The sequence below is a fragment of the Micropterus dolomieu genome, linkage group LG05, assembly GCF_021292245.1.
Source record: "Micropterus dolomieu isolate WLL.071019.BEF.003 ecotype Adirondacks linkage group LG05, ASM2129224v1, whole genome shotgun sequence".
Lineage (NCBI taxonomy): Eukaryota > Metazoa > Chordata > Actinopteri > Centrarchiformes > Centrarchidae > Micropterus > Micropterus dolomieu.
Window position 1 is genome coordinate 12416626 of NC_060154.1, and position 13811 is coordinate 12430436.

At 40.9% G+C, this 13811-nt stretch overlaps 1 protein-coding gene across 4 annotated transcripts in view; it reads left to right on the forward strand.

Moving 5' to 3' along the window:
• Positions 1–13811, forward strand: part of ptprsa (protein tyrosine phosphatase receptor type Sa) — a 188228-nt gene that overhangs the window by 63700 nt on the left and 110717 nt on the right. For all 4 annotated transcript variants that reach the window (XM_046050635.1, XM_046050632.1, XM_046050633.1 and 1 more), the window contains exons 3-4: positions 1954–2099; positions 5034–5175. In XM_046050635.1, the coding sequence (XP_045906591.1) occupies positions 1954–2099; positions 5034–5175 (288 nt within the window). The remainder of the gene's footprint in view (positions 1–1953; positions 2100–5033; positions 5176–13811) is intronic.

Here is a 13811-nt window from a genome sequence, read left to right on the forward strand (position 1 = left end):
TTTTATTTATTTAACAGATGTAGAGTAAGATTTAAAGAGGGCTAAGAAGCCTTTTGAATAATACAACAATCAATGCACTTTCATCTGGCCATCAGAAAGGGAGGAATCAATATTTCCTACATTAAAATGATTGCCAGCAACACAGCCCTTTAATAATTATTATAGAAATGGAAGAGTTTCATCCCCGCCCTTTGGCTGATTTATTTAGCTCAGCGTGTTGTCTGCTAATGTCTAGCACTCACAGCCTGTCAGAATGATGTTTTACCATATAATAATTTTAATCACAAATGCCATGAACTTGGTACTGTAATTCAAAAGTCTTATAATACTGTGTGCACAGTGGGAATTACACCTTTAATCCTGGTAATGTAGTTTGTGTCATGCTCTACTCCTTGAGATATATATGCCCCAAATTATCCAAGGAAAAAAAGGGCAACACAAGAGTAAAGAGTGGGTCTCATCATCTGTAGGTAAGCGCTACTGGCAACTGACTAAAGTCTGAAAAAGAGGAAACATGATATTACAGCAGCAGTAGTTTTTAGTTGAAAGCATTTTTTATCTCCATTGGCAATAGACGGCATAATGAGCACACGTGCTTGCTTTCAGCAACAATCTTGCTTTCGCCAACATCTAAGCTTGTAAAATCAAGGTTAAGTGTGTCTCACACTGACACACACTGGTAAGCAGGCCAGGAACACATTTTGTTTTTTGTTACGATGTGTGTAACCACTCATCCTTTATTAAGCCTTTTCTACCTGGAAAAAAATCCAGCTGGATGGAGAAATTGTGAAAGCTGCTTTTGAGATTAACTAGCCACCAACCACTAGTGCAGCCAGTTTGTGTATATTGGTGTAATATTTGCATCAGAAATGTTTGAGTTGTTAGTTGGGGGCGATGAGGTGAACTTTGCATGCGATGCCTCTGCTTCCCTGAAGCAGCACACTCACTCGTCTCCTTTTCGTTTCCTATGTCCTACACTATTTCTCCTTGCCTCATTCTCTCCAAAATACCCACTCTGTCTTTCTTTGCCCGATAATGAATGCAGGAACTCTCCTTCATATGTGTTTAGCGGTGCCTGGAGACTTGTGTTGGCCCATGGTCCTTTAATTATTAATTTGACGTTATGCGCTGGCCGTTTGATCTTCCCCACATATCTGTATGATTCAGAATTAACGAGTTCCCCAGGACTCTGTTTTATCTCTCTCTTTCTCTCTCTCTCTCTCTCTCTCTCTCTCTCTCTCTCTCTCGCTCTCTCTGTCTCTTTCTCTTTCTATATATCAGGCTTGTTGTCTTGAATCTGCTGCAACCAATGCATGAGCGAGAAATCCCAGCACCAAAATTAATAACTTTTGACGGACAGTTTAACCAAAGGATCTCGTCCTATGAGCAATACAATTTTAGTATGTGTGGTCCAAGTAAGAATTGAACCACTGATTGTGGCTTTGTCAATACTATACTCTATTAAACAGGAAAATTAGTCACTTTTAAATACTTTAATGCTATGTCAAACCAAAACAAGAAACTCCTTTACTGCCTCATTCTTTTCTGAGGATTTTCTACTCTGCTGGTATTATCCAGACACCATTTCCCTATGGAGTAATATTTTTGAGCTACTAATCATCACTACCTTGGCAAAACATCAAATTCATAGCGCCATGATCTACACAGAGAACTCCACAGCGCTGAAATTAGGTACTGAGGAAAGGCACAGTTCATTGATTCAATCTTAGTGTGTACGCTACTGCAGGGGGTGATTCAGAATGAAGACATAGTCCAGTGGTTAAAGAGGCCATCCCTGTCACAAAAAAGCAGCAGGTTCAATGGTCACTCACATTTATTTAATGCTGCCTTGTAAGGAACTGAGTTAGCTGGCACAACATCCATCTTTGCCTTGTGCTAATGTTTTTCTCTCGCTCTCCTTGTCTGTTCTCCCTTGTCGTCCTTACTCCCTAGCACCACCACGGTTCACTAAAGTTCCCGTCGACCAGATTGGTGTCTCGGGGGGCGTGGTCTCCTTTGTGTGCCAGGCGACGGGCGATCCCAAGCCAAGGGTTAGCTGGAACAAGAAAGGCAAGAAGGTCAACTCCCAGCGTATAGAGGTGAGTCAATGTGCCCTGCTGCTCACTGCTACACTCAGGTGAGGAGGCACTTTATTGTTACTGTACCACGTCACTGTAATGTCATGCAAATGTAAGTGCTCCGTATTTGTATAGCGCCTTTCTAGTCTTTTCGACCACTCAAAGCACTTTTACACTACATCTGCATTCACCATTCACACACATTCATTCACTGAGCCTAAGTGCTCAAACAGAAACTAACATTCACGCACATTCATACACTGGTGGAACAGCTGGGGATTGAACCGCCAACCTTCCGATTAATGGGCAATCCGCTGATCCACAGCCGCCCCTCTCACAGTAAAAGTTCTTAGACAGTTCTTGAAAGTGTTGAGTTGTCTAAACAATCTATTTGGTTATATCAACTTTACAAACTTTATTTTGTAAAATTTCGAAATGGAAATGGTGCCTGGAGAGCATGTTAGTAAGCATTTGAAAATTTGCTAATTTCAGTGTTGTGAAATGTTGTTCACTGATAATGTTTTGACTACAATATTATACAGTACAGTACATCATATCATACAGTTTACAAATCAAAGTCAGTTAAATTGTGAAGCTCAAATGATGTTAGTCCCTACATTCCACTCTCTTAAACCTTTATTTTCCCACACACTCTTTTCTACGTGACCCTGCACCACTTTCACATTACTAGCATCGTCTTCTATTGCAGACACGGTTTTTTGTTTGCTTTCTTTACCTATAGTTTTCACAAATAGATCCAGACAACAGCTATCAATATTTTCATGGACTGCCTACCTCTGAGCAATGTGCAAGTTTGCCATTAGCTACAGTCACACAGTAATGCAATGAAGAGCCCTCCTATTACTCCCACTGACTCTGCCGTTGTCACATTCTCCTTTTTTTTTGCGTAGAGCCCTGTCTGTGTGAATCTGTCTGTCTGTGCGTTATTCATGATGTTTGTTGTTCAGTTCTCGGCAGGCGTCCCAGATGGCATCTCTAAAAGTCTTGATTGATGCTCGGTGTCTCTTAATTAAAAAGTTGCTTTCGTTAACAACAGCGGCAGTGCACAGAGATAGACATACACACTCTACAGCATGAACACAACCACAGGGGAGGGGGCTAAAAAAGCAAAAAATGACAACAACATCAACACAGGGAGAAGCAGCATCTCAACGGAGGACGAAATAAAAAGACAAGTTGTGTTTGTACGCTCTCTTCTTCTGCATGCTAAGTGGGAAACAAAGCCAAGGGCGTGAAGGAGCCCGCCAGAACGGACGCTCCTCTTCCTCCGTTTAGCATGAAATAAAAAAAAATTGTAAAGGGTTTTTTGAAGTAGTTATTTTTTTTTCTTTCTGTTCTACCCTCTAGACAGCTGCTTTGATATCGATCATGATTGCGTGCTCTGCAGTGTTTTTAGCCTAATTAGTGTCTCAGCCCTGAGATGTGCAGCAGTGGAGCAGCAGGGCTGCTGTAGACTTGTACTTATATCTCAAAGTCATGCTTTGCTCAGAGATCTCAGCAGTAAACCCTTCGTTGAGATGGTGTAAGCTCCTCTGAGGGACGATTGATATTGGAAGAGTTGGTTTGAGACTTGACAGGCATGCTGACCATCTTCTCTTAAACTTCATCCATCCAAAATTAGAGCAAAACAGATTAGCTTGGAAAATGACTGACTATATTTAAAGCAAGGGGTAATTGGTTCAAAATGCCATCATTTAAATTCTAGTCATTAACGTCAGTCTTAAGGTTTTGCTTCTAGCTTCAGGACACAAGGCTATTGATGTGGTTTTCAGGGAGATCAAACCTGTGGCTTTTCAGATGTTGGACAGTGGCAAGTTTTTGTAACTGTTATGTCGAAACTGCCCTACTGTCAACTACACCCACTGGCATCACATTTGAAAAGAAAGACACATTTATACAGGTCGCTAATAAAGTAATTCTATTGTGTGTAATGAGGACACTATAAGAATGGATTTTGAGTGGCTAAATTAAAGGTAAAACTAAAGGTATTGACAAGTCCAGGCTATTTCAGACATACTGTGCTGTTCTTAACATTTAAAATGTCATGATGCTTGTTCAGTTAGATGAAAGTAAGGTCAGATTTGTGAAATTGGCAGTTAAGTGAGATAATTTGTCTAAATACTCTTTAGATAGCGGTGTTCTTATCATACTAACACTGCCCTATGTCGTGTTTCTGTTATACTTGAATTATAGGCACACTAGAAAACTCAATGTACATGAACATAATTGACAAAAAAACACGTTCAGCTATATTGTGGCATTGATAAAAAAAATAAATTGTGTAGTTACTGTGAGTAGCCTTCAATATCTTTATGATAATTCAAATATAAAGAGTGTTTAATGTGTATAAAGCTGTTCTAAAATGTACTCAGTTTAGTAAATGAGTCTTTGTTATTATAACTACAGCATTCTTCTACTCAGTATTTTCGGCACATGTTGCGTGAGTGTAGTATGATTTTGTTTTTAAGACGTGCTTTCAACAAGGTTCAAAACAAAATGCTTTGCAGAGAACAAAGGGCATAATTACAGATAAAAACAACAAAATCAAAACATGTAAAGGCAAGCACATCACACACAAAGATATGGTGTCTGGAACTGTGTGTGTGTGTATGTGTGGAGAGATAGAGAGATTGTGTAACCTTTTTATAATTCTGTGTTTGAGGACCAAAGGCTATAAAAGAATAAAAACATGACAAATACCCAACCATGGATATGTAACTCACTTCCATATGTCTTTGGTTTTGACACATGTTTAGGATAAATGTTGAGAAACTGACTTCTTAGTTACTTGAGTTACATATGGAGCAATGACAACACTGACACCAAACTCATCCTTGTGCTTTATGTTAATTCTTTAATTCAAAACTTGTACTATTGCTATGCGACTCCCACAGCTCTCTAACCTAACCCTGTAATTTACTCTATACCATTCAGACGATTGAGTTTGACGAGGGTGCCGGCGCCGTACTCAGAATCCAGCCTCTCCGAGCGCCACGTGATGAGAACATCTATGAATGCGTTGCCGAGAACACCGAGGGCGAGATCACCGTCAATGCCAAGCTGTCCATCATCCGAGGTGAGTCCTGCATTGTGAAACAGTCTGCAAAGGGATAACTACCAAATCAATCATTAAAGTGGACATCTGTGAGCTCCTCAGGTTTTTTTATGATGACATCTTGCCTTGGAGTTTTTGTACTGCACTTGACAGTGAGTGAGGGTTGTACTTGAAGTATTTTTGCTTGGAACTTCTGTAGGTAGTGCTCTGTTATGTGTCTGGTAAGCTGTAAAAAGCTGTTCAGCAGCTTTGTTGTAATGTAATACAGAAGATTTTACTCTGCAACATATATTAATAATAATTTTATTAGATGTTGTATTAGAAATATGCAAAGACTATCTTACTGTGTTCTCTTAAAGCTTTAATTTACTGAGAGCTATAGAAGCTTAATCAGTAGTGTTACATGAAACATCATCAGAGACCCCGAATATACGTGAAAGTGTGGAGGCACACGCCACAGCCTAAAATACTCATGTTCACTTACAAACAGATGGACAGTGTGAAGGCTGTTTATCAAGGATCCATCAGTTTGATGGAACTAATCAACTGTCCATTCATGTAAGAGCTGAACCTCTATTTGTCATGATAAAAACCCATAGGATCCCTGAATGAAAAAGATTGATCAGTCACCCACACACAGTCAGTGCACAGTGTTCGACAGATGTGTCTGGAGACTCACACAGACACACTCACACATAACAGGTGTAAAATAACCAATACTAAAATAGTACAAGATGTGCAGATGAAATCAGTGATAGCTGAACTTCTTGGGCCTTTTATTGATCGGCTCCTATAGGTGCTAGTTTAGTTTCAGCAAAGTTATAGCATTTGTTTAGCTCTAGCTTAGAGGTCATTGAGGATGGTGTGGTAGGCAAGCAAGCATGTGGTCACACACTCCCGCTTTCTTCTCTCATTCTACCTGTCCCTGTCTGCCTCACTTGCATAGACAAACACGCACGATGTCTTCTCTTCTGTTCTCTCCTGCCGCCATCTGCCATGTTTCCAGGGCTGGATGAAGCTGAGCTATTGCTGGCTGGCTGGCAGCATGCAAGCTAGGCCTTCCTGGCTGTCAGATCCACAGGCAGTGAGGGAGGTGGGGAGTGTGTGTGTGTGTGTGTGTGTGCGTGTGTGTGTGTGTAGGGGGGGTGTTGTTGGACCAGGGATTGGAAGACTGGCCCAGCATCCTGGGTTAGTTATTGTTAGCAACAAACCCCCACCCTGGAAGCATGCTGTTGGGTGCTAGGGGGTGTGTGAATACCTCAGGTGCCCTTCAAAACTTGATATACATTTTAAAATGTGGTACTTACGCTTCGAGATTGCATGTAAGTTCGCCTTAGTGACAATTTTACTTTACTTCACCATTGCCTAGAGTGATGTACATTGAGTTAGCACGTAACAGTTTGGTGCAGTACTTGGTACACAATGGCTGCTCAGCTGAAACACTCCATTTATAGGGTAGTACCTGCTAATTCCTGGACACGTGAATCCAAAACGCGGTGTAGGACCTTGTGTGTAGCATTTACATAGAATTACAGGACCCAGTGGGAATCAAAATTTCGGCCTGCATCATTCATTTCATATTTAAAGGGCCACATGTGTTATGCATAGTCAGAATCCAATTTATTTATGGAGTGCTGTGAAAGAAACAGTGGACAACACAGCAAGATTGAAAACAAGAAATTGTGGACAAGCACACCAAATTTAAAACTACAAGCCCAAGCATGTGCACGTCAGTGTGTGCAGTTGTGTGAAAGAGCACAGGGCAAACCCGGGGCAGTTCAGAGGAGCAGAAGGAAAATGAAAAGTTATTGGAATTCAACGCGCAGAGGTTTCCTCTAGAGCCCATCTGAAGACTGCAGTTCTCCTGCTCGGGCAAGACCCATCACTGAAGGGGGAATGAGAGTGTGAAGATGCGGGTGAATGTGCAAAATAAGAGGGCAGAGGAGGAGAGCAATATGTTCTCTCTGTTTTCCATCTTTAATGAGGTCAGTGTTAGCCATCAGTGTTACGAAGGGGACAGGAAAAGGAATAGGGAAGAAAAATGGAGAATATAAGAGAAGAAAGATGTGATCTAATTCAAAGAAAACTGTGAGGATGGAGAAAGGTGAAATGAAAATTGGGAGCAAGTGACAAAAAGAATGAGGGTGAATGTAGTGAGAGAATGCAAGTAGAGGTGGAAGTGGAGCAAATCAAAGGGAAAAATAGGGGGGAAAAATTGCAAAAAATTGGCCAAAGATGAAGGGAGACAACGGGGGGTGTTGCGGATGATTGGCAATGTAGAACAGGTGAGGAGGACAATGGGCGAACATGGGTTCTTGGAACAGGGGCAAAGGATTATGGGATATGGGACAAGGCACAAGGGACACATCCACAGTAAACAGAGAGGTTGTGGTCTGGGATCTGGAGAGGCAGAAAATGGGTCACCATGATGGGTGACTTGGCCGGAAAGCCGTAGCACACATTTGCAAGAAAATACAGCTGCGCGAACACATGCTCCCACAAACAAATAGAATAACATGCATTTAAACAATGCATGGCTTATACATTCATGTAATACTTGTGTGGATGCACACTTGCTAACAGAGGGTCATGAAACTCACTGAACACATAAATGATTGTGAATACTTATAGTTTTAGCAATAACAAGAAACATTCTTCACTCAAAGTGGCAGCAGTCCACATAGGCAGGCACATGGAAACCCATATCAGTATATACAGTACATAGTCACTGTTCAGCATATGCACACAGAAGTGTACACCAGCCTTTTCTGTTCTATCGTGAACTCATCTACCATGACAGCATGTGGGCTCTGTTTGGAGTTTTAATGGAAATTAACAGCAGCACAGGGTTCACACACACACACACACACACACACACACACACACACACCCACACACACACACACACTAACACACACACACACACACACACTTCAATGCTTGTCTGCACTGGTAAAGATATCACACATACATAAAAGATAAACACACATACCAGCAATGTGGAAGCACACAATCACTCCCGTTACACACTGTACTACAAAAACATGTACACATAGCAAGATATAGCCATTCTGAAACATGCAAATAGTTGTAGTAATAACAGACAAAATACATGACATTCAGACTAAACTTAAACCCCATCTCCATATTCTTTTTTATACTGTAGTGTGGAAATGACACAACCCCACCTTCTCTTCTGTTGTCTCCGTGTTTGTGTGTACACGCATGGGTGCGTGTGTTGGTGGCAATGGTAGGGTGCGTTTAGCATCGACTGTGACACCTCCTTGGCTGTTGCTCCACTGCCTCTGCTGAATACCTAAGATGGGGACCATCTGGCTCCACTAAGACTTGCACACAGTCCTCTGGGAGTCCTTGGAGAGGGGCCGACAAGCATATGAAGCACACTCTTGAGATGTGACACAACTTGCAGCTTGCTCTGTCCCCCCCCCCCCCAGTTTTTAGGATTTGCCTGTTTATTTCAGACAAGTGTTTTAGAGTGTCAAAAAGAATGCAAAGTTGCCACTGGGATACTGTCAGCTCGTGCTGTTGTGAGGAGATCATGGGGAGTTATTCTGCTGTGTGTGCTTGTAATTTAGGCTGCTGCAGTCTTTAGCCCTGTGATTACAGTTGCTAATAGATTCTCCCCTGAGGCATCCCAAGGAGCAAAAACTGTGATTGATGAGATATGGTCTCATATTCAGTTTTTTTGTTGTTTTTTTGAAGAAGTTGTAATTATGATATGTCTATCTGTGTTTGGAAAACCTACTGTTCAGATCACAGTAAGGCACAGCTGCTCTAAAGGCAGAAATCATCGGGTTGGTTGAGTGAAAGTTATTGAGTGGTAAAGCTATGGGGCTGTTTGAACCAGCAGGCACCAGCGACTCACCTCTGAGTGATGCGCGCACACACACACACACACACACACACACACACACACACACACACACACACACACACACACACGTGCATGCACTGTTCAGTTCTCAGGCCTGTCCTTATGAGTGGCTGCTGCATAACAGACCTAGCTATGACCTTTAGGTGCAGCCATGTGCACACACGGTCGTACATAGTTTCTCTTGCCACTCCCAACCAGGTGGAACCAATCAAACTTGCCCTTCTTTGTCTCTCATCACTCTCTTACTTTCACTCTAACATTTCCAATCATCTTGCTTTCTCTCTGTGCATGCCAAGTTGCAAGTCTGTTTTTAATCCAGCCTGGATTTTGTTCATATATATATATATAATATAGTTTTTTTTTATCTTTTAGTTACACCTCCTAACATCACCCCACTATCCTACTCTGTCCTCTTCCTCTCTTTTCTCTGGTGAAAGCATCTTGTTATGGATAATCTGTGGTAAGGTTTGGTTGAAACAGGTAAAAAGACAGAGGTGCAATGATGAGATGGGGAAAAAGTGAGTGGCAGTAAGAGGTGAACTTGACTGAAAGTTAAAGGGACAGAGACCAATCAACCTCTCAACGAATAGTGGCTCAATTGGACGTTCTATTTCCTACCTTCACTTTTGCTTCCAGCTACCTTTTTATGTCACAATATTGCTACCATTATGTTCTATGCTGTCACATCAATTTTAAACAAACTACAGAGAAATATGTATTTCTTCAAGGTGGGCTGGAATACATAAAGAAAATGTTCTTTCTAAATGCACAGAACTGAAGAGCATCCTACATACAGGACAGATTATTTTTGTCCCTCATTTCTTGAATGAGTCCTTTTTATAGACAAAAATATTTACCTACACATTAAAATGTTTCTGCTTATAATACTTGGATGTGACCTGAGCTATAATGAGCAATTCAAAGGCAAAGATGGAGGGAGGAAGAAGGAAAGAAATGGGGAGACAAAGATTGAATAATGTTAGGCTCACGTTACCGTAGGTGAGGTTATAACTGTCTTCATAGCTTCTAGTGTGCGTGTATGTTTGCAAGAAAATGTGAGATTTCTCCTTGTCTATGTGATGCAATCCGATTTCAAAATTGGTTCGTATTTTAAAAGTATGAGCCCAGGCTAAGACAGAGAGGAAAAGAAAGTTTAAGAAAAAGAGAGATGATAAGAAGAGAGAAAAATAGAGAATATTTCTCCTCCTTGCTATTCATTTCATCAGTATTCCCTGTACGTATATAACAAGCATCAGCACAAATACACATTTAGATTTGTGAAATAGTTTGTAAAATATTCCCCTTGGGTTCATTCATGACCCCCTTGGGTTTTTGTAACTTCTTAAAACTGCATTTTCTTACATGTATATTATTGTTAAAGGGAAAGAAAAACAAAATTCTCTCTTAAAACTTTTTGCAAAACTTTTTACATTTCCTTTTTTTTGCATTGAATTATCTGTGGTCAGTTTTTCCTCACTCTTTTCTCTTTGTAGTGCTAATATCAGGCTGTTTTGGTGTTGAAGGGTTGAATGTTTATTTTATTGTGCTTATTTCAGAAGAAGGGGTGAGTCCAGGGCATCAGGCAGGCTGGATGAAAAATTAATAAGACACACAGTGAAACATAAGCAGGTGTGTGTGTGTGTGTGTGTGTGTGTGTGTGTGTGTGTGTGTGTGTGTGTGTGTGTGTGTGTGTGTGTGTGTGTGTGTGTGTGTGTGTGTGTGTGTAAGGGGGGGAGAGAGCTAGTTCCCTGATATATGTGTGCAAGTATGTAAGTAAGAGAGAGAGAGCCAGCAGGCAGGCAGTGGCCACCCTGTAATGAGACAGTGAAGAATAAGCTTGGCAGTATCAGCAACAGATCTGGCTGTTCTTCCTCTTCCTTCCCGCCTGCTTCTGAGATGACCTTTGCCCTCTTCCACTAGTCTCATACACCTATAGAGAGAGCAAGAAAGATGGGAGGGAAAAATGCTGAAAAGAGTGGCAGGAAAGTGAGTAGAAAGCAAAGTGGTAGAAGGAGAAAAAGACAATCTATTTGAAATACTGAATAAAAAGAAATAGATAAAGAAGAAATAGTAAAATCACTAGATCTTATTATACTTTTGTTTTACTAGGACAGCAATGGAGACAGGCTGCATACTTGTAGCCTTGGCGCATAAAGCATTCAAAGTCTAAGGAGAATTTTACCACAATGAAGAAATTTTTTACATCTTGGCTGCATATGCTCTCCCAGTATACCCTCCAAAGTTTCTGTTTAGGTCTACCACTCAGGACATCCTTGTTAAAAATGTTTATACTTGTGTGCCAGTTGCATGAAAGTGTCCAGAAAATATCTGAATCAAAGAGTGAAAGGAACGAAGGCATGACTCTTCACGGAGCCAGAGACCCTAAAATACCTCATGTGACTGACTCGTGATGAAGTCTGCACTGAGCTAATGCTATGTACTTGCTGTTGTTTTGCCAATTGCTCATCCCTAGATTGTCCCTGACAAACAAGTCAATTCTCATTCCCAAGCAGCGCTCATTGCCTCCACCAGTAAATAATACACTTGTTTAGTGCTGTTAAGATCTGCACCCAGTGGTGGAGGTTACCTGCTCAATGAAACCATTTCCGCATGAGGCACCTGTTATCAGGTAGTAAGGGCAAGCAATTTTTTTCTTGCAAATGGTAAACCAAATGCTCTCTCTTCATATGCATGATCACGATAACTAAATTAAAACTATTTAGCTCTTGCATTGGAAGAGAATTATGTGTGCAGCAGATTTCCGCTTTTGTTCTGTGATGGTGCTGATAAGGTGCCACTCCTTGCTGTGTTGGGATTCTTTAGCTGTTATTGGTGTTATTGGTATATAATGGAGGGCAGGCTTGGGGAAAACAACAAATCAATAGGTGGATGTTGACCATGCCGATGGCCCTCATGCCCCTTATCGCTCATTGGTGGCTTAAGAATTTTTGTGTTTTTTCCTCAGAAATATTCCGTTTACTTTCCTTCAATGACTCTGGGGGCTTCCTTTCCAATCTTGGAACATATCTCTCTAACCACTTTTCAACTTTTCTTCTCTCTTCCCCATTTCATACCTCCATATTGGCATTTGTATGCCTGCCAGACTATTGCCAGCATTCTATCTTTCTCACCCCGTCTTTCTCTCTTGTAGAAAAAGTTCCCTCCAGAGGAAATTCACTCAGACGAGAGTTTATGGCCTCTGAATCCTTTGATCCTCTGAACCTGTTATGCAGTAATCATGTGTGATTGGAGGATGAAGAAGGGGGACACAAGCTGAGTGGTAGCAAGAAAGATGAAGGAGAAAGCGGGAGAGTGAAAAGAGGTGGTGCTGATGGAGCAGGATAAGTGGTAGGAGCTTGGCTCTAGCCAGGGGTGGCTGGCTCCTGAACTTTGGCCATCAACCAATTTCATATAATTCCTGCTCTAGTAGAGTGACCCTGACCATCCTAGACATCTGGCCACAGCCAATATAAGATACTGAGGTAGAGTAAAAAGGAGCAGAAAAAAAGGAAAAGATAAAGAGGCAAGGAGATGGAGAGTGAGGGGCACGCAGAAGAGGGGTTAGGGTATAGCTGATTAATTTATTACTGGCTAGAAAGTTTAGATAAATGGATCCTTTGTCGCAACGAGTTGGCCCAGAGACCAAATTGAAAGATCCGTGATCCCGGGATTTTTACAATGATAAGCACACACTGGTTTGATTGTCCTGGTGATTTAACCTGTGACGGTAGATACCCTTATGTTTTCTGTCATATCAGGTAATTTTTATAATCTGTCCTTTATTGAGGAACCGATTAATTAAAGCGATTAATTTTTATAAACAACCTTCCATGTCTAGAACCCCTGTATCTGATGGCTATAAAATATAGTAAAAAAAAAAAAAAGCGAATCAATTTAATTCCTATCAGTTGTAATTTAATTACAAAGTGTTTATTTTTTTTCTTTACCTTCACTCAATAACCTCAAATAAATCAGCAGTTTATTGTTAAAATATGTTAAAATCTTAGGAAAAAAGTAGTTAGACAACCTGCATCTGGTCCCTACCTCCCTTTTAATCTTGTATAATAATTTGTTACATTTGCACCATTATTTTGGTTCTAAATGATTTTGTTGGATTATTGAGAAAATGTAAATCAGTTCTCCCTAATATTGCAGTTACTGCTGTTCAGAGTGTGTGTACATGCACATATTCACATTATGTGCAATTGGATGATCAGTGCAGCTGGGCATGGAATTTACTGGCCCTCAACAGTTTCTAATTAAATTGACAAAACAACAAAATGACACAATATTTAAAGTACATATTTTACAGTATAAGATGAGCATCTAATAAAATCAGATTCCATGTGTTACAAAATAGCTATTATTTAATATCAATTCAATAATAATGTGCAGAAATCCAAATTATACTAGTATAGCACTTTTTGCTCCACACCTAAGCAGGGAATGAGAGTGGGGAGAAAGAGATGGTTCCTGTGGAAATGGTGTGAGTGACGACCTTTGGAGTGGCCCAACTCATGCATAAAGAAGAGCAAGGAGAAATGGCCTGGACCACAATCGTCATGCATATACATGAGCCACCAGCCCAGGTGACTGAAGTCGTACAACACAGAGGTCATGCTGTGGGCCCTGCAGGATTGGCAGAGTTGATAAGACTTGAAGTCCTGTATGCTTCACAAGTGCCGTGCCTACGCTTCCTGTGGTAAAAGTTGGATGGATACAGCTTAGCTAAAATTGAGAAGCAGAAAGAGAAGCTTTGCAG